Here is a 20,774-nt window from a genome sequence, read left to right as displayed (position 1 = left end):
AGAGGAAAAAGTCATGTTTTAGTTTAAACCATTCTTGCTATTTGTTTCCCTGCTTGACTTCCCAAGGACTAACAACTCTTTGCTGGCTTATCTTAGCCTCTGTAGAGTACCTTCCTCCTCTCTCCTTCCTTATTTTCTTCATCCCTCCTTTCCTCTTCTTCTTTCTCTTCCTTCTCCCCCCTCCCACTGTACTCCTCTCCTCTCCCCAATCTTCTCCTTCCCTTCCTTTTCCTCCTCTTCCTTTAACAGGATTGAAATAATGGTTTTCTAAAAATATTACAATTTCTACCTAATAATTTTACCCACCATGTAAATTACAAGCTTACTTTCTTTTGTCCCTCTCTTCCCTTTCTCCTCCCTCCCCCAGTTTCACCTACACATCAAGAAGAAGCACGGTAAAAAAGGAGACTTGGGACAGGACATCCAGAGTTCCAATTCCAGCATCCAGTTCTGCTGCTGATTTGTCTAGATGCCTAACCTGGATGTTATTATCTGCATAATGTGTTCCAGTGGCCGCATGGTGGTAGAGGTAACATTGGTAATAAGTAGAAGTCATATCAACTCCTTGGGTTCCTTTAAGAATAGTACTTATTAAAGTGCATATCTAATGGCAACACTGAAATTCTATTTCAGCCCTAGCATTACTGTTATAAAGGAGTTAGTTGGGAGGAGGGTGCAGTGTAAGGCAAAAGAGCTAATCTTTATTAACGGTAGGTTTTACCTCTTAACTCTTACTACTTTAAGGATTTGTTAGAAATGTTGATATGGAGAGCTATTTAAAATGAAAAAGTCCTTTTCTCAAAAGCCATCTGAGAAATGTCCTAACTGTAGAGAACAGCTTCCAAGAAATGGCTTAAAGAGCTATTATCAAGTGGCACTAGGGGATTTTGGGGTCACCAAATATCAAATGAACTACCACAGGGTGCTGGGGATTTCCCATGAAGCCCCGCCCTCAGCTGAGTCACCTCTTGTAGCTCCTGTGTTAGGCTTACTGCTTTTCTCACCGGCAGAACTTCAGCTGCTCTGAAGATCAAGTGGTGGAAAGTTCTCTTCTAGCTCTGAGCTCTCAAGGTTTGTCCATTTGGGGCAGATGGGGGAAGTGGTCTGGGTGAAGTTAGAAGCTTTGTTCCCTTTGTACATGTCTACACTTTCCCCTTCTAATTTCTAATGCTATATATATCATAGTGGAGTTGTAGATTGTTCAATAAAGATCAAGAAATTAGATCAAGAAATTTTTTTCCTATAGGAAAAAAACTATTGTTTCTTTTTGTTACTATAATAATTTCAAATCTCAAAACAGGCAAGTAAATATCTAGTAAGAAAATGTGATAATAAATTAGATAGATATTTCAGCATATTATCAATTAGACATTAAAATGTCCACCTGCTATTCAGACAAAAGGGAAATAAAAATAATAATATACCTTCTCACTGAGTTAAACTATTAGTTGCCATAGACAAAAATCTCTTTTTAAGGAGTGAAATCTGAATGTTACTGCTATATATTCATGAAAGCGTCCCAAAATTCTTACTATTGTTATTTATGTATTTTAACAGAATATATTGAAAAGTGCATGCTTAGATTTGCTCAAAACTATGTTTAGTAACTCTTGTCTTGTGAAAGTTATATGAATTTCCTGTCATTTTCATAATATTCCATCATTGATTATTCCTGAAATATCCTGAGTTATAGTCTTGTGAAATTGGATAGATGATAAATACAATATAGATAAATCTTAAAAGAGAAAACACCCCATTCTTATAGCTATTTACCTTTTACAGCGCAGTATTTATAAGAATAGGAAGTTTTATTAATATTATTTTGGAATCTGCCTTGCTGATATCATATTTATGCAAAAATTCATCATGGGAAGTGGCTACTACAATATAGTGGCAACTGTGCTATTGGTCATGAATTTTGAGAGGACAAGATCAATACAGGACCCCTGTAGCATCTGCCCAGCAGGTAAGAACTAAATGGATATGTGTCTTTGCTCTGTTCTGTTGAAAACATGGTTCTGTTAAACTGCTAGTCAGAACTAACCCACTCTGTGTTAGTGATCTTTTTATTCATTCATCTATAACATTTCTTGAATGGCACATTTCAGCTTTATGAATGTAGCCACATCACATAATTTCTTGTATCCTAGCTTTGTTATCTGAGGATTTCTGGGAGGGTTATATTCTGGGCTTAGATCAGAGCACTGCACATAACAATAAATCAGTGTTAGCTTTGTGTGTTGTGAGCACCTGTACTCAGACTAGTGACAGAACAGGTGGTTCAAGTCTTAAAAGAGGGCAAAAGGCAGACATAGCTAAATTTTTAGTGTATCAGTGGTAGAAATTGGCCTCTTCTGTGGTTCAGTCAAATTGGTTTCTCAGATAAATGAAGAGAAATCATATTGTCATAAATAATTTGATTGATTGATTTGTTGTCATAGCTATATTTTGTTCTTTCTAATTTTTATTAGTGATTTAATAATGATTTACAAAATTGTAAGATAATAGGGCTATAATTTCATACAGTTCCCACCACCAGAGTTTTGTGTCCCGTCATTGGAAACTTCCTTATTATTTTATCCTTATAGGAATATGGACCAAAATTCTTTTTGAGGTGCAAAAGGTAGAAGTTCTGACTTCTGTGATTGCATTTTCACTGGACATGTTGGCAGGTCAATCCATACCTCTAGTCTATTTCAGTCTTTTCCTAGTGGGAGAGGGCTCTAGAGAGGTGAGACTTCAGGACACACTGGTGAGGTCATCTGCTCAGGGAAGTCAGGTTGGAATTATCATAGTTTCTGCAACTTGGTGACTGAACAGTGGTAGGATATAAAGCAGGACAAATTGTTTAATAAACAAGAACCAAAAGGTAGGATTAAGTAGATGAAATTAGGGGTCTTTGGGTGGGAAAAAACTCAGAAGTCTATTTTAGATATGTTCCTAGGGCACCATGATTTTAGAAATTTTTGCCTGATCTTGATAACTACCAAGTGGGTGGACTAAAAATATTGTCTGGATGGGGCTGGGTGGCGGCATACCTGGTTGAGCACACATGTCACAGTGTGCAAGGACCCAGGCTAGAGCGCCCAGTCTCCACCTTGAAGGGGAAAGATTTGTGAGTGGTGAAGCAGTGTTTTAGGTATCTCTGTCTCTCTTCCTCTTTATCACCCCCTTCTCTCTTGATTTCTGGGCTGTCTCTATCCAATAAATAAATAAAGATAATTAAAATTTTCTTTTAAATTGTCTGGGGAGAGGGTGTCAGAGTTGAAAATAGGGTTAGAAAGCTGAATTAGGTCAGAGAGTAGCTCCCAAACTTGAAGAAAATGTATAAATACAATTAACTGTGAACCCCATCAATTTTACCTATGGATCATATACATTCATATTTAGCACAGGAGCCTGTGTAACCTCTGAGTCTCTGTCAGTCTGAGCTTGTAGTCTATCACAGCTGGGAATATTCTAGGTTACACTCATTTCCAGATCAGTCTTCTTGGAGGGGTGGAGTATGATGACCCATCCTCCCTTCAGAGAGTAGGGAAGTCCTTACCATTGCTACTTTTTAGTGAGGGCATGGTCCTAGAGAGGCCCACAAGATGATGTTCCTGATGGAAGTGACTAGTGATAGTGGAGAGAAGGATCTATTAGAGGTCTAGGTGATGTGGGAATCCAATGATTCCCTAACTAGGGCCCCAGATGATGGGGTGGCAAAGTATTGATCAAAGAGGCCATCATTAAGTGAGCCAGTCTCTTGTGCTTATCCAGCTTTCGTAGTCTGTTATTTGATGAGCTTAGACTTTCTCGCTGTTGTTAAATTGTTGAGTGTCATTTTTTGTATCCAAACCAGTATTGTGTTTATGGGATCTGGCCTCAAGTTAGGGAGAGAATAGAGTGGGATCTAAGTTAACCTTGTTTTACTGCATTTTACTTGCTTGATGATTCTAATAGAGGTTGTCATAGGGATAATACTTGTCCTTTAGTTGATATTGTTTTGTAATTTCTAATTCTGTTATTATGCTCAAGAAAATTTTGCTTAGTTTTAAAAAGTCAATCAACAATGCAAAGCCTATCCTTGTGGTATCTAGAAAACTAACCATTGCTTTATATTTGAGTTTTTTGGTGAGTGTCATAAATCTTCGGTGGTGATAATTCATTGTCAAACAACTGTTATCTCACCCTTCTTAGGTACTTACTGTGGGAGAAACAAAGACCAAAGTTGTATCCCCTGTCCTCCAAATAGTTTCTCCAGTATAAGTGGACAAAAGGCTTGTAACATGTGTAAAAAGTGTGAAGGTATGATTTTAAAGATATATTCTTCATCTGAATACATGTTGAGAAGACAAACCTTTTTCCTCTATTGAAATCTGTTCCACAGATGCTCATTTCTCCCTTATTGGGTAGATACAGTAAAAGAATCAACTAGAATAATAACCATTTGTCTATTGGACTTTTAAACATTAGACGAAACAGCTGTTGATGAGAGAGTTTTTAATTGACAAAATGTTAAAATGTGGTCTATCCAAGTAAATATTTGTTTTATGGTCACTGAGAACATAACGAGTAGAGCATGGTTATTGTTGCTGAAAATAAATTCATATCCTAGTTTTGGAGGGCAAAAGTAATGTAACTGTGAGGGGTCTTGCAGGTGTTTTCTGGACAAAGAAGGCATGTTCTAGTACCAGCAATGCAGAGTGTGAGTGTGTCTCAGGATTCCACTGTGTGGGAGCAGGATGTACCAAGTGTAGAGAGGATTGTAAACGAGGTCAAGAATTAACAAAAGATGGTGAGTTTCCTTTTTTTTTTTTTTCAGTCTATGCTTGGATCAGACCTGAGTCTTTTCGTTTTTTATTATTAGTGATTTAATGATGATTGACAGGATTGTGGGATAAGAAGGGTACAATTCTACACGATTCCCACCACCAGAGTTTCTTTCTTTCTTTTTAAATTTTTTTTTGCCTCCAGGGTTATTTTTTATAACATTTTTAAAAATTTTAATATTTATTTATTTATTCCCTTTTGTTGCCCTTGTTGTCTTATTGTTGTAGTTATTATTGTTGTTGTTATTGATGCTGTTGTTGTTAGACAGGACAAAGAGAAATGGAGAGAGGAGGGGGAGACAGAGAGGGGAAGAGAAAGATACACACCTGCAGACCTGCTTCACCGCCTGTGAAGCGACTCCCCTGCAGGTGGAGATCTGGGGGCTCAAACTGGGATTCTTACTCCAGTCCTTGGGCTTTTGAGCCACCTGCACTTAACCTACTATGCTACCACCTGACATATCCCTTCCCCTACTTAGAATTTTCCCTATTCTTTATCCCTCTGGGAAGATCTGAGCCTTTTAACAATAATATAAAACAGATTTGTAGAAATTCAGCACAACAAATAGTGAGCCACTGAATCAAATATATTATATTTACAACATCATTTTTTCAATCATTGGGAATAATTTGTAACATTCACATTTCACCAGGAACATGCATTTTCATACATTCTAGACATAAACAATACTTTATGTACCTTTAGAATGAAAGTTTAGTTATCTTGGGATTTTTGTTTGAAGAATTGTTGCAACAATCTGTGTAATCCTTAAAGTCACAACTTTATTATGTGATTATGTTCAGCATAGAGAAAATTATAAAAATGCTTCATTCTAAATTATTGCTTTAATTTTTATGCAAGGTTGTAAAGACTGTGAATTTGGGAAATTTAATGATCAGAAGCATGGCAGCTGTCAACTATGGACAGAGTATGTATGATTTACTTTTGTTTATCAAAATAAAGAATTTGAGGCCAGGATGAACTCACCCAGTAAAGTGCATGCCTTGCTAGGAGAGAAATGCTGGCTTTGCATCCTGGCAGCACAAGTGAGCACTACAGCCCTAAACGAGGCTCCGTGGGTAGTAGAACAGTGTTGTGCTCCACCTTTCTCTATCTGAAATTAAAAGAACGAAAAAATTGATCTGGGAGTGCTGGTATTATCCATACAATGATTCTAGCAATGCACAGTAAAGAAATAAATAAAAGGGAGATGGGCAGTGGTACAAGGACCTGGATTCAAGCTCCCACTATCCACCTGCATGGAGGATGAGTCACAAGCAGTAAAGCAGGTCTGAAGGTGTCTGTCTTTCTCTATCCCACTCTCAATTTCTCTCTGTCCTACCTTAAAATAGAAAGAAAGAAAAAAAAAAAAAAGAAAAAAAGGGCCACTGGGAGCAGTGGATTCATAGTGCCAGCACCAAGTCCTAGTGATAACCATGGTGACAATCAATAGATAAATAAGTTATAGGTTAAAGATCTATTTTTTGTGTTCTTTTTTAAATTTTTTTTATTTATAAAAAGGAAACACTGACAAAAAAACATAGGATAAGAGGGGTACAACTCTACACAATTCCCACCACCAGAATTCTATATCCCATCTGCTCCTCTGATAGCTTTCCTATTCTTTATCCCTCTAGGAGTATGGACCCAGGGTCATTATAGGGTGCAGAAGGTGGGAGGTCTGGCTTCTGTAATTGCTTCCCCGCTGAACATGGGCATTGACAGGTCGATCCATACTCCCAGCCTGTCTCTCTCTTTCCCTAGTGAGACAGGGCTCTGAGGAAACAGGGCTTCAGGACAAATTGGTGGTGTCGTCTGCCCAAGGGAAGTCCAGTTGGCATCACGTTAGCATCTGGAACCTGGTGGCTGAAAAAGGAGTTAACATATAAGCCAAAAAAATTGTTGACTAATCATGAACCTAAAGGCTGGAATAGTTTAGATAGATTTGGGAGTTCCTATTCGTGACCACAGAATGTGAACTCAGATCTACAGGGATGCAGAGGTCACATAGGCTCCTAAGCTGAATATGGGCCCCAGATCAGATCAAATTGATGGGGTTTAGAGTCAACAATATTTACACACCTTCCCCGTATTTGGGAGCTACTTTCTTCCCTGATTCAGCTTTCTGGTCCTTTTTGCAGCCATGACATCATCTCCCCAGACAGTAACTTAGATCCACCTACATATCAGATGTCAGGCTCAGGAAAAAAAACAACAAACTAGTATAGTCATGGGTCCTTTGGAATATAACTAAAATAGGACTACTAACTATCTACAAAACAAAGATCTATTTTTTAAAGGCAAGTAGTGTTATCATTGATATATTTTTAAAAATCTCTGAAGTATAAGGAATTTTGAGTAGTAAGTAGTATGGGAACATTTTATTGGACCACAAAGTGAACTGTACCCTCACTTCCCTAGCCCATAGGTCCAGGACATCTAGATCAGAGAACTGTGTTACTGTCTATATCACATGTTCTTTTTTATTTTAATTTTTTTTAAAAATTATCTTTATTTTTTTGGATAGAGACAGCCAGAAATCAAGAGGGAAAGGATGGTGAGACAGAGGGAGAGAGGGAGAGAGGGAGAGAGACAGAGAAAGATAGACACCTGCAGCCCTGCTTCACCACTCATGAAGCTCTTCCCCTGCCAGGGGCTTGAACCCGGGTCCTTGTGTACTGTAATGTGCACACTTAATCAGGTGCGCCACCACCTGGCCCCTCACATGTTCTTCTGTCTCCTTTCCTGTCACTCTCATTGATGCTTCTTGCCTTCCTTCACTGATTAGCCATCTTCAAGCATTCAGTGCCAGCATCAAAAGCAATATAGATGAAGACTAAATTAGGTTTCCTAAGTACATATATGTCTGAACAAATGAGAGCACCAGAGATAGAAAACATCTATCAGTGTACAGGGTAACATTCTTAAAGACTTGTTTGACCTGATTCAGGGCTACTCAAAGTGTGGTGTTTGGAAAGGTGTGACTCCTAATCAGTACCTTGCCTGACCATGGCAAGAAGACTGCAGCCATGGAGAAAAAGCATTCAGAAACTTTTAAGACAAATTAGCAGATTTTGTGTGCCTGCTAACTCTAATAGTAAGAATTTGTGTTTTTTATTTTGAATGTTGTTCTTCAGCAACAGATTGGAAACCTAAAATATTTTTTGTATTTTAAAAGAAATATCTTTCAGGAGTTGGGCGGTAGTGCTTTGGGTTAAGTGCAGGTGGCGCGAAGTGCAAGGACCGGCTTAAGGATACTGGTTCGAGCCCCTGGCTCCCCACCTGCAGGGGAGTCGCTTCACAGATTGTGAAGAAGGTCTGCAGGTGTCTATCTTTCTCCCCCCCACCCCGTCTTCCCCTCCTCTCTCCATTTCTCTCTGTCCTATCCAGCAACGACTACAACAATAAAACAAGGGCAATAAAAGGGAAATAAATAAATATTTTTTTAAAAAGAAATATCTTTCAGCACAATAGTGCAGATTAATCTTCATGGAAAGTGAGTATGAACTGGGCTTTGGAGAGGAGTTAAGAAATGGGATAAATAAAAGGGCAAAAGAGAAGACATAAGGACAATGATGATGATCACTGTTTATTGGAAGTAAGTCAGTCATGTGAAAGTGTGTCACTGGATCATTCATTGGCTCATCACAATAGTCTTTTTTTTTTTTTTTGTGGGGGAGGAATATAAATGTCTTACTTCACATCTGAGAAAACTGAAGCCTACAGTGATTTTCTAACTTGCACAAGGTCATTCAGCTATGTAGACAGACTCATGGCTCAAACTCTGCTCTATCTGATGCCAGCACATCACAAGGTTAGATCTCCTGACTTCTTTGTTTAGTCATTTGTCCTTCATGTGAACTGGAGATGGACAAATATGCTTAAGAAGTTGGAGGTGTCAATTCCGTTAGGACCCTCAGAGAGAAGATGGAAAAAAAAAAAGGACACTCAGAAGTAATAATAGGTGAAGGTGTGACTTAGAAAGGAAAAGAGGTCAAGACCATGGAAAAAAATGGGTCGTGTATGTATGTATGTATGTATGTATGTATGTATGTATGTATGTATGTATGTGTGTATGTCAATACATATCTGTGACCTTGAGAGAACTACTGTAGTTTCAGTGGAGGGAATGGAGACGCAACTCTGGCATTAGAAACAGTGTGGAAATATCCCCCTGTTATCTTATAATTTAAAAATAAATATTAAACCATGAATAAAAGAGTTGGGGTGAGAGATTAACCTGGCAAAATATCCTAAACTGACCTATGACTAGGGTCCCTGACTCAGAAAGAATGGGAAACCCAGCTTGGTGGGTATAGAGGGTTGAAATGTGCAGAGCTGACCAAAAGCTGAAGGAGGCCAGATGATCAGGTGGATATTTTTCTTTTTTTTTTTGTGTGTGTGTGTTTTAATATTTATTTTATTTATTTATTCCCTTTTGTTGCCCTTGTTGCTTTATTGTTGTAGTTATTATTGTTGTTGGATAGGACAGAGAGAAATGGAGAGAGGAGGGGAAGACAGAGAGGAGGAGAGAAAGATAGACACCTGCAGACCTGCTTCACCGCCTGTGAAGCGACTCCCCTGCAGGTGGGGAGCCGGGGTTCGAACCGGGATCCTTATGCTTTGCGCCACCTGCGCTTAACCCACTGCGCTACAGCCCGACTACCGATATTTTTCAAATAGTCTTTACCTTGCCCATATATCCAGACCCACACCTCTATGTTAGTAGGCATTGTGTTACTGAGTTAAAAATACTAACATTCTTCATCTGAGTGATCTGTACCTATATTAACTCTTTAAACTCTTTTTTTTTGTTGAAACTTTTAAGCTGTTCTTTGCATGGAAAATCTGTACATGTGAATGGAACAAAGGAAAGTGATGTAGTGTGTGGACCAACTTCCAAGGACTTTTCTCCAGGTATTCCAGCCACCACTAAACACACCTCTGTGAGAGAGCCAGATAGCTGGTTTGTTATTATTAAGCCAAAATGAAAGGATCATAGCTATTTCATTTGCTATCTGAATTGTCCCAATATAATGTCATATATCTCTACCTCCAACAGATACCACCAATGTGTTTTACCCCAGTTTCTCAGGGGTTTGTTTACCAGTCAGCCTAAGATTCACATTAGCAGAGCAATGTAAGGAAAGATTTCAGTCAAATACATATTATAGCTTTGATATTGAGTCATATATATACTAGAGTTTAGTATTTTCTTTTGAACTAAGCCTTCATGCCTATGGGGTTAAACCACTCCCAGGGGACTCTTATTTCATCTTTTTTTCTAGATAGAGGGTGATAGACAGAGGGAGAGTGGATTGGAGAGAGAGAGAGAGAGAGAGGAGAGAGAGAGAAAGAGAAAGAGAGAGAGAGAGAGAGAGAGAGAGAGAGAGAGAGAACACCACAGCATTGCTTCACCAGTCATGAAGCTTCCTCTTTGCTTGTTGCTCCCATGTGGTGTCAAGGGTTCAAACTCTGGTCCTTGCACAAGTTAAAGTGTATACTTTATCAGTTGATCTGTCTTCTAGCCCTAGTCCCATATTTTCTATGTGCTAGAAAGGCCAAAATCACATTATTTTTTGTGGACCTTTAAGAAAATTACTGAAGATACTGTTTTAAGTTTTCTTAACATCAGAATATTTACTACATTATCTGGTTAAAGATGCCCAAGAGACTATTTCTCCTACTTAGGGGTTATCAAACAAAAATGTGTATATACTTTGCAAAACAATATTTCTATATTCCTTTATTCTTTTGCTTTTTTTTTTTTTAAGGTCAGACATCCCAAGTCACCATCTGCTTTCTGGCACTGACATCGACTGCCATGTTTTTCTTGGTGCTCTTTCTTGTGCTTCATTTCTCTGTTACGAAACACAGCAAAAAGAAGCTCCTGTACATATTCAAACAACGTAAGATCTATATAAACATAATAGATGTGAGCTGTTTTGAGGCAAGACTTGTGACAGTAGAAAGGAAAAGATTATTATACACGAGGGGACAACACAGTGGCTGCATATAGGACTTACTTACTGGAAGCTGCTAGTTCAGTCTCTCCTGCACCACCAATAACCATAACTATGGTGGTGCTCTGGGGAAAAATAGTAGTTAGGTAGTTAGATAGACAGATAAGAAAGAAAAAGAGAGGAAGGAAGAAAGAGAGAAAGAGAAAGAAAAAGAGGAAGGAGAAGAGGAGGGAAATGAGTGGAGTTAAGTAAGGGAAGAGAAAGGATGGGAAGTCATGGGTAAGGGACAAGAGGGGGGACCATAAAGGATGGTTAAGATAAAAGACTCAGTGTAGAGCCATGGTTGTCAAACAGGGACAGCATGCCCCTGGCAATATAAAGCATCCTATTGTGCAAGGGTCAGGACCCAACAAAGAGCTGTCCATCCCCCAATGGCAACAGTGTTAAAGGTGAGGAAACCTGGAGAAACTTGCAGCACTGCTTCACTGTTTGTGAAGCTTCTTTCCCTTTAGGTAGGGACTGGAGATTTGAACCTAGATCCTGTAACATGTAACAGCACTGTAACATGTGTCCTCTACTGAATGCACCACCACCTGGCCCTTTGAAGTGGTTAACAAAATTGATTTTATAATATTAGTCTGGATTAATAGCAACAGTGCGTTCCATTCACTGAACAATATGTTATTTCTGTAAGTAATTCAGCAAATATCTGGCACTTGCCAAATAAAAGCCAGTAATATTTATTCAAAACTATAGATGGGAGTAACCTGTTTTTCATCTTAGTGGAGGGAAAAGCAGTAGATAACAGGCTAGACTTAATCCAAAGAGTGAGGGAGAAAAAAGGAGGGGTGGGTGATGGTGCACCCAGTTAAGCACACATATGACCATCCACAAGGATCCAGGTTCTAGCTCCCTCTCCTCATCTGCAGGGGGAGCATTTCATGAATGACAAAGCAGGTGTCTATCTTTCTCTCCCATTACCTCCCCTCTCCTCTCAATTACTCTCTGTCTTGTCCCCTCTCCCCCCCCAAAGAATGTGTATGTTGGAGGAAATCTCTGAAAGATCTGTAGTAGAACCTGAAACACTCTAAGATGGGGGGTGTTGGTAGTGCAGTGCGTTAAGCACACATGGCGCAAAGTGCAAGGACTGGGTAAGGATGCTGGTTCAAGCCTGGGTTCCCCACCTGCAAGGGGTTCGTTTCACAAGCAGTGAAGCAGGTCTGCAGTCGCCTATCTTTCTTTCCTCCTCTCTGTCTTCCTCTCCTCTCTTGACTTTTCTCTGTCCTATCTAATAAGGACAATAACAACAATGGCAACAAAATGGAAAAAATGGCCTCCAGGAGCAGTGAATTCATAGTGCAGGCACCGAGCCCCAGTGAGACAACAACAACAACAACAATGGCAACAAAATGGAAAAAATGGCCTCCAGGAGAGTGGATTCATAGTGCAGGCACCGAGCCCCATGGAGGCAAAAAAAAAAAAAAAAAAAGGGGGAGTGTCTATTTGGAAATTATTACAAATATGTGAGAAAAGCCATCAAAGTAACTCACTTGGACAGTGTACTTGATTTGCTATGCACACAACCCAGGTTTAAGCCTGGCCTCTAACATCTTGAAGGAAGCTTCAGTCTATGGTGTCTTCCCCCATCTCTATCTTTCTTTCAGCCTGGAGCAGTGAGGTCCCAGTGATGGCAAACAGATTAGATAGACAAATAGATGATAGAGAAAATATGAGGCAGTGTTAATAAAATCTTATCCTTATATCTGTAGATGCACTATAATAACTTGTATAAAATTTTTGAAAATAGGGAGTTGGGCGGTAGCAGTGGGCTAAGAGCAGGTGGTGCCAAGCACAAGGACCAGCATAAGGATCCTGCTTCCAGCCGCTGGCTCCCCACCTGCAGGGGAGTCGCTTCACAGGTGGTGAAGCAGGTCTGCGGATGTCTATCTTTCTCTCCCCCTCTGTCTTTCCCTCCTCTCTGCATTTCTCTCTGTCCTACCCAACAACAACAACAGGATTAACAGCAATAATAATTAATAATTACAACAACAATATAAAACAAGGGCAACAAAAGGGAAAACAAAGAAATAAATATAAAAGAAAAATTAAAAAGAAGCAATTAAAAAATAACTAAAAATAGAACAAAAAATAAAAATAAATAAATAAAAAATTGAAAGTAATATAAACCTTTTTACATTGTAAATTATTGCATACAAAAATGCATATATGTAACATGTGCTCAACCAGGTGTACAACAACCCAGTGCCTATGTAAAGTATAACAATTTGTAAAATGAAAACCCTAACACCAACTCAGATCAAGATACAAGACTTTTGTACTACCTGAAGCCCTAGGTATCCCAATTCCAGAAGGAAACCCTCCTTCCCTCCTCTTGCCAACCACATTTAGATTCTCTTTCTTTCTCTCTCTCTCTCTCTTTCTTTTCTTTCTCTCTTTCTTTCTTTCTTCCTTTCTATTTCCTTGTTGGGGAATTAATGTTTTACATTCGACAGTAAATACAATAGTTTGTACATGCATAATATTTCCCAGTTTTCCATATAACAATACAATCCCCACTAGGTCCTCTGTCATCCTTTTTGGACCTGTATTCTCCCCCCAACCCACACCAGCATCTTTTACTTTGATGCAGTACACCAATTCCAGTTCAGATTCTACTTCTGTTTTCTCTTCTGATCTTATTTTTCAACTTCTTCCTGAGAGTGATATCATCCCATATTCATCCTTCTGTTTCTGACTTATTTCACTTAACATGATTTCTTCCAGCTCCTTCCAAGATGGGCTGAAAATGATGAAGTTTCAACATTTTTAATAGCTAAGTAGTATTCCATTGTGTATATATACCACAACTTGCTCAGCCACTCATTTGTTGTTGGACACCTGGGTTGCTTCCAGGTCTGGCTATTACAAATTGTGCTGCTAAGAACATATGTGTACAGAGATCTTTTTGGATGGGTGTGTTGGGTTCCTTAGGATATATCCCCAGGAGAGGAATTGCAGGGTCATAGGGTAGGTTCATATCTTACCTTCTGAAAGTTCTCCAGACTATTCTCCACAGAGGTTGAGCCAATTGACTACCAGCAGTGAAGGAGGATTTCTTTGATCCCACAACCTCTCCAGCATTTGCTGCTGTTACCTTTTCTCATGTATGACATTCTCACAAGAGTGAAGTGGTATCTCATCGTTGTCTTTATTTGCATTTCTCTGACAACCAAAGACTTGGAACATTTTTTCATGTGTTTCTTGGCCTATTGGATCTCTTGTGTGGTGAGTATTCTGTCCGTTTCTTCTCCCCATTTTTGGATGGGGTTATTTGTTTTTTTGTTGTTGAGTTTGGCAAGCACTTTATATAATTTGATTATTAGCCTTTTGTCTGATGTATAGCATATAAAGATCTCCCATTCTATGAGGGGTTTCTTGGTTTGGGTAGTGGTTTCTTTGGCTGTGCAGAAGCTTTTTAATTTGATGTAATCCCATGGTTTATACTTGCCTTAATCTTCTTTTTAATTGGATTCAATTCCTTGAAGATGCCTTTAAAATTTATGCGGAAAAGAGTTCTGCCAATATTTTCCTCTAAGTATCTGATAGATTCTGGTCTAAAAATCAAGTCCTTGATCCACTTGGAATTTACTTTTGTGTTTGGTGAAATATAGTGGTTCAGTTTCATTCTTCTGCATGTCTCAACCCATTTTTTTCCCAACATTATTTGTTGAAGAGACTCTGCTTTCTTCATTTAATAGTCTGGGTACCTTTGTTAAAGATTAGATGTCCATAGGTGTCGGGGCTTACTACTGGGCTCTCAATTCTATTCCACTGATCGGTGTGTCTATTCATGTTCCAGTACCAAGCAGTTTTGATGACAATGGCTCTATAATACAATTTGAGATCTGGGAGTGTGATGCCTTCAGTTCTGTTCTTTCTTCTCAACATTGTTTTGGCAGTTCTAGGTCTTTTCAAATTCCAGATAAATATTTGAAACATTTGTAATATTCTCCAAAAAATGTGTTTGGGATCTTGATGGGGATTGCATTAAATTGTATATGGAGCTGTGTAGTATATTCATTTTAATGATGTTAATTCTTCCAAACTATGAACATGGAATATGTTTCCACTTCTTTGTGTCTTTTTCAACTTCAGTGACTCATAGTTTTCAGTATACAAGTCTTTCCCTCCTTTGGTTAGGTTTATTCCTTGATATTTTATTGTTTTTGTTGCTATAGTAAAAGGAATTGATTTCTGGATTTCAACTTCTTCTAACTTTGTTTGCATAGAGGAATGCCACTTACATTTTCATGTTAATTTTCTAGCTTGACACCTTACTGTATTGCCTGATGATTTCCAAAAGCTTCTTGCTGGAATCCATCCTTGAGTTTTTCTATGTATGCTCTCATGTCATCTGCAAATAGGAAGAGTTTGACTACTTCTCTTCCAATCTATATGCCTTTAATTCCTTCCTCCTGTCTGATTGCTATGGCAAGAACTTCCAACACTATGTTGAATAGTAATGGTGATAGTGGGCAGCCCTGTCTAGTACCTGATCTGAGGGGAAATGCTTCCAATTTTTCACCATTGAGTACGATGTTGGCTATAGGTTTGCTATATATATATTCCACTTATTCAGGAATTTTCCATCTATTCCCATTTTTTTAGTGTTTTGATCATAAAGGGCTGTTGTATTTTGTCAAAGGCTTTCTCTGTATCTATTGATATGGCCATGTGGTTTTTGGTCTTGCTTTTATTGATGTGGTGGATCACGTTGATTGATTTACATATATTAAGCCAAACTTGTACCCCTGGGATAAACCCCACTTGATCATGATAAACAACCTTTTTAATATACTGTTGTTTGCAGTTGGCTAGAATTTTGTTCAATATTTTTGCATCTATGTTCATCAGAAATATTGGTCTGTAGCTTTCTTTTTTGGTTGTATCCCTGTCTGCTTTTGGTGTCAGAGTGATGGTGGCTTCATAGAAGCTGGAACGGAGTAGTCCAGTGTCTTCAGTCTTCTGGAAGACTTTTAAAAGTAGAGGTATTAGTTCTTCTTTGAAGGTTTTGTAGAATTCTTTTGTAAAACCATCTGGTCCAGGACTTTTATTCTCGGGAAGGGTTTTGATAACTGTTTCAATTTCACTAGCTGTGATGGGCCTGTTCATGTTATCTAGTTCCTCTTTATTTAATTTTGGAAGTCCGTAGGTATGTAGGAAATTGTCCATTTCTTCCAGGTTCTCAAGCTTGGTGGCATATAGTTGTTCATAAAAGCCTCACATGATATGTCAAATTTCTTCGGTGTCTGCTGTGATATCTCCTCTTTTGTTTATGATCCTTTTATTTGGGTCTTCTCCCTTTTTGTTTTGTGAATCTGGCTAAAGGTTGTCGATTTTGTTCACTCTTTCGAAGAACCAACATTTACTTTCTTTGATTTTTGTATGCTTTTCTTGTTGTCAATGCTATTTATTTCTGCCCTAACTTTAGTGATTTATGTCCTTCTGGTTGCTTTAGGGTTCCTTTGTTCTTCTAGGTCTTTAAGATGTGCAATCAGGCTGTTTATTTGTGCCTTTTCTTGTTTCCTAATGTGTGCTTGTGTGGCTATGAACTTCCCTTAGCTGTGTCCCAAATATTTTGATAGCTTGTGTCTTCATTTTCATTGAACTCTCAAAACATTTTCATTTCTTCCTTTATTTCCTCTTTGACCCAGTAGTTATCAAGTAGTGTACTGTTGAGTTTCCACATTTAGGGACTCTTACTAATCTTTTGCTGATTGTTAAGTGTTAGTTTAATTCCACTGTGGTCTGAGGATATACTTGGGATGATTTCAATGCTCTTGAATTTGCTAATGCTGACTTTGTGGCCTAACATATGGTCTATCCTTGAGAATGACCCATGTGGACTTGAGTAGAATGTGTATTCCAGTTTCTTGGGATGAATGACTCTGAAAATGTCCAATAGTTCTAGTTTATCTATCTGGTCATTTAGCTCCTTCATTTCTTTATTGATTTTTCTGCCTGGATGATCTGTCAAGTTGAGAGAGTGGGATGTTGAAGTCCCCTACTATGACTGTGTTGCTGTTAATATATTGCTGTAGATCTTTCAGTAGATATTTGATGTATTTAGATGGTTTCTCATTGGGTGCCTCAATGTTAATAATTGTTAAGTCCTCTTGATTGACTGATCCTCTGAGCATTAAGTAATATCCATCCCTATATTGTTTAATTTAATTTATTTTTAAGTCTATCGTGCCAGATATGAGAATAGCTGTTCCTGCACTTTTTTGTGAGCCATTGTCCTGTATGATAGTTTTCCATCCTTTCACTTTGAGTCTGTGCTTGCTTTGTTGAGTTAGGTGGGTTTCCTATAGACAGCATATGTTGGGTTGTGTTTTCTGATCCATCTTCCTACTCTGTGAATTCAGGCCATTGACATTTATTGATATCAAAGATTGAAGATATTTTAATGCTATTCTTGTAGATTTTTAGAGTGTTCTGGTATATAGCATATTTATGGTTGTCTGACTGTTTATAGGAGACCTTTCAGAACTTCTTTAGGGCAGGCTTGGTGATCATTGATTCTTTCAACTGTTCCTTATCTGAGAAGGTTTTTATGTCTCAATCTAGTCTGAATAACAGTCTAGCAGGATACAGTAGTTATGGTTGAAAGCCTTTCTCATTGAGCACTCGACAGATATCTTGCCATTCTTTTCTGGCCAGTGGTGTTTGTGTGGAAAAGTCTGCTACTAATCTTATGGGTTTTCCTCTGTAGGTGATTCTTTGTTTTTCACTTGCAGCCTTCAGTTTCCTTTCTTTATCCTTATTTTTTTCCATTCTAAAAATGATGTGTCTTGGTGTCTTTAAGTCTGGGTTAATTCTTTTTGGGACCCTCTGGGTTTCTTGAACCTTCATGTCTTTGATGTTGTCTAGGCTAGACAATTTCTTAGCTATTATGTCCTGAAGAATGCTTTCTTCCCCTCCCTCTCTTTCTTCCTCTGGTAAGCCAATAATGTGTATATTATTTCTTCTGAAGTCATCCCATAGGTCTCTGTTGTTGTTTTCAGTCTCTTAATCTCTTTTTGAGATCTCTTATTTCTTTTTTAGTTGCATTTAATTCATCCTTGATCTTGCTAATTCTGTCTTCAGCTTCATTTATTCTATTCTTTCTCTCTCTACTTTTTTCTGGAGTTCATCTATTTTGTTACCTCCTTCTGATACTGTTTTAGCTTGTTCAACTAGTTGTGTTCTTAGCTCAGCTATTTTAGCTATAAGCTCTCTAATAACCTTGAGATAATTAGTGTTTTCTTCCAGAGCTTCATATGTTGTTTCTGCATTTCTGATGACAATTCTTTCAGACTCTTTACTTACTCCTGTGATTATTTCCTTAGCTAGTGTTTGGATGTTTATCTCATTATTTTATGCTTCAACCTTTGGGGGCCTTTTAGCTGGACTCTTGTCCTGGTTCATTTCTCCAATATTTCTTTTGTTGTTTTAACCATTCTATGTAGTATGTTATGAGATTCCTCTCTCAGTACTTTTCAAATTACTGATCACTCTTGCCTGGATTGACTTGTGTCTAAGTACGGTAATTAAAGGGTTCACAGTTGTGGAAATTGACAGTTATTTCAATGTTATTTTAATCCCTGAGTTGCAGTGTCTTAAAAGCATCTTTTGTTGCTTTTCTTCCCTGTTAGGCTATGGAAGTCTGAGGGCTTTTAAACTATAAGTAGGCTTCTTAGCTTAATCCCTCATTTCTGACTAAGAGATAAAGCAGGGTGGGGCAGAGATAATCCAGTGGTTATGCAAAGAGACTCTCATAGTCCCACTGCTAGGCTGGTTAGTTCTCTGTTCCCTGGTGTCAGCACAGGACTTCCCCCCTGCTGCTCCAGCTTCTGAGGGCAGTAGCAATGGAGATTCACAGTTGCATTTGATGAGTCTTAGGGAAGTATTCTCTTCCTTTCAGCAGTCTTTTTGTTCGTGAAACAGACTGGAGGTGGTGTCTCAACTGGTAAACTGCCAGACTGTTACCACTGACTTAATCTCTCCCTAGGCTCCTCTCTGTCTGCAAGCCACACGTATTTGCACTCACCAGGGATTTGGTGGGTTCCTGAAGTTGTTCTAGTCCTGTCCTGTTGCAGTCCCAGATGATCTCCTTTAGTATTCCTAGCTGACCTGGGAGAGGAGAGGAAAGGAGAGGACAGAAGAGAAACACATCTTTTGCTGCTCTGTAGCCTTTCCTCTGGAACTCCCACATTTAGATAATTTTTTTTTAATTTTTAATATTTATTTATTTTACATTTTGTTGCCCTTGTTATTTTTTTTATTGTTGTTGTAGTTATTGTTGTTGTCATTGTTAGATAGGACAGAGAGAAATGGAGACAGGAAGGGAAGACAGAGAGGGGGAGAGAAAGATAGACACCTGTAGACTTGCTTCACCGCCTGTGAAGGGACTCCCCTGCAGGTGGGGACCCGGGGGCTTGAATCAGGATCCTTAAGCTGGTCCTTGGGCTTTGTGCCATGTGCACTTAACCCACTGCGCTACTGCCAGACTCCCCACATTTAGATTCTTATGGTATTCATTTCCTTGATATTTTTAATTTACAGTTTAATTTGGCCATTTGTGAATTTCATATGAATGAGCCATGCTGCATCTATTCTGTGTTTTTCCTTCTTCATATCTTTATGATTTCACCTGTTGCCTTTACTTTTAGTTAAGTTCTACTGTTGGATATCTTCTGTTGAATTGTAATATTGTAGCTAGTTTATCAAATACTGATGACCACTTGGGTTATTTCCAGTTTGGGGCTATTGTAAACAGTGATATTTGAATATTTTTATCTCAGTATCTCAGTATACATGTTTATGTATTTTGTTTTGTTTTTACATAGGGTTAAAATTGCTAGGATAAACTGTGGCTCTTAGTCCTTAGTAGACATACCAGATGTTTTTCTAAAGTTCTTGAGGCCATTTGCCTTCCCCCTGCAGCTGTGAGAAATATTTTTGTTCCACACTTGATACTATAAAACTTCTAATTTTTTTTTTTTTTTTTTTTTTTTTGCCTTTAGGGTTATTGCTGGGGCTCTTTGCTAGCACTAGAAATCCAATGCTCCTGGAGGCCATTTTTTCCATTTTAATGGATAGGGTAGAGAGAAACTGAGAGAGGAGGGGAAGATAGAGAGTGGTAGAGAGAGAGAGAGAGACCTACAGATGTGCTTCACAGCTTGTGAAATGACCCCACTCTGCAGGTTGGTAGTTAGTGGCTCAAACTGTGATCTTTATGCAGATCCTTGTGCTTAATACTATGTGTGCTTAACCTAGTGCACTATCACCCAGCCCCCAAACTTCTTAAATTTTATCTACCTGGTAGGTGGTATCTCATTGTGGTTTTTAATTTTCATTTTCCAGGTTACTAGTAAAATTAGATATCTTTGTTTTTTAGTTATATTGGTCATTTAGATTTCCTCTTTTGCAAAGTGTGTGGTCAAGTTTTGGGGGGTTATCTGTCCCTATCTTGTTCACCTATGGGAATTCTTTAGTTTGTGGTTCATGTGTATGCAAATAGGTTTTCCCACTCTGTGGTTTGTTCTACTCTCTGTGAAGTCTTAACTTCTGATTTAAACCTCTAAACTCATACCTAGATTTTTGGCTTAACGAGCTATTCTCATTCCCACCCCAAACGATAATGAAGTTCTTTATGAAATACTTTTCAGAAATATTTATGAGTAGTTAATGAGCTGCAATAGAGCCATGACCCATTTTTAAACAAAACTTATATCACTTAAAAAAAAAAAAGCAACTTTTTACCCACTATAATCTTGAACTCAGTTACAGCCAACTCAGTTTAAGAGAGGAGTTGGTTGTGTAAATCTTCAGTCCTACATATTCCATATATACTTACAATTATACAATACACTCTCTATATATTATATAAAACATATGTGGGGGGCCTGGTGGTGGTACACCTGGTTGAGCATATATGTTACAGTGCTCAAG

General features: G+C 38.4%; 1 protein-coding gene across 3 annotated transcripts in view; it reads left to right on the top strand.

Moving 5' to 3' along the window:
- Positions 1–991: 991 nt before the first annotated feature.
- Positions 992–20,774, top strand: part of TNFRSF9 (TNF receptor superfamily member 9) — a 33,949-nt gene continuing 14,166 nt past the window's right edge. Inside the window, exons 1-7 of one of the 3 annotated variants that reach the window (XM_060201403.1) lie at positions 992–1,071; positions 1,783–1,966; positions 4,183–4,290; positions 4,643–4,780; positions 5,677–5,743; positions 9,644–9,732; positions 10,590–10,724. In XM_060201403.1, coding sequence (XP_060057386.1) covers positions 1,852–1,966; positions 4,183–4,290; positions 4,643–4,780; positions 5,677–5,743; positions 9,644–9,732; positions 10,590–10,724 — 652 coding nt within the window. In that variant the 5' untranslated portion in view covers positions 992–1,071; positions 1,783–1,851. The remainder of the gene's footprint in view (positions 1,072–1,782; positions 1,967–4,182; positions 4,291–4,642; positions 4,781–5,676; positions 5,744–9,643; positions 9,733–10,589; positions 10,725–20,774) is intronic. The other 2 variants (XM_060201404.1, XM_060201405.1) reach the window with 2 other exon arrangements.

The sequence above is a fragment of the Erinaceus europaeus genome, chromosome 11 (assembly GCF_950295315.1).
Source record: "Erinaceus europaeus chromosome 11, mEriEur2.1, whole genome shotgun sequence".
NCBI classification, from domain to species: Eukaryota; Metazoa; Chordata; class Mammalia; order Eulipotyphla; family Erinaceidae; genus Erinaceus; species Erinaceus europaeus.
Note: the sequence above shows the minus strand (reverse complement) of the source record. Positions and strands in the feature narration are given on the sequence as shown.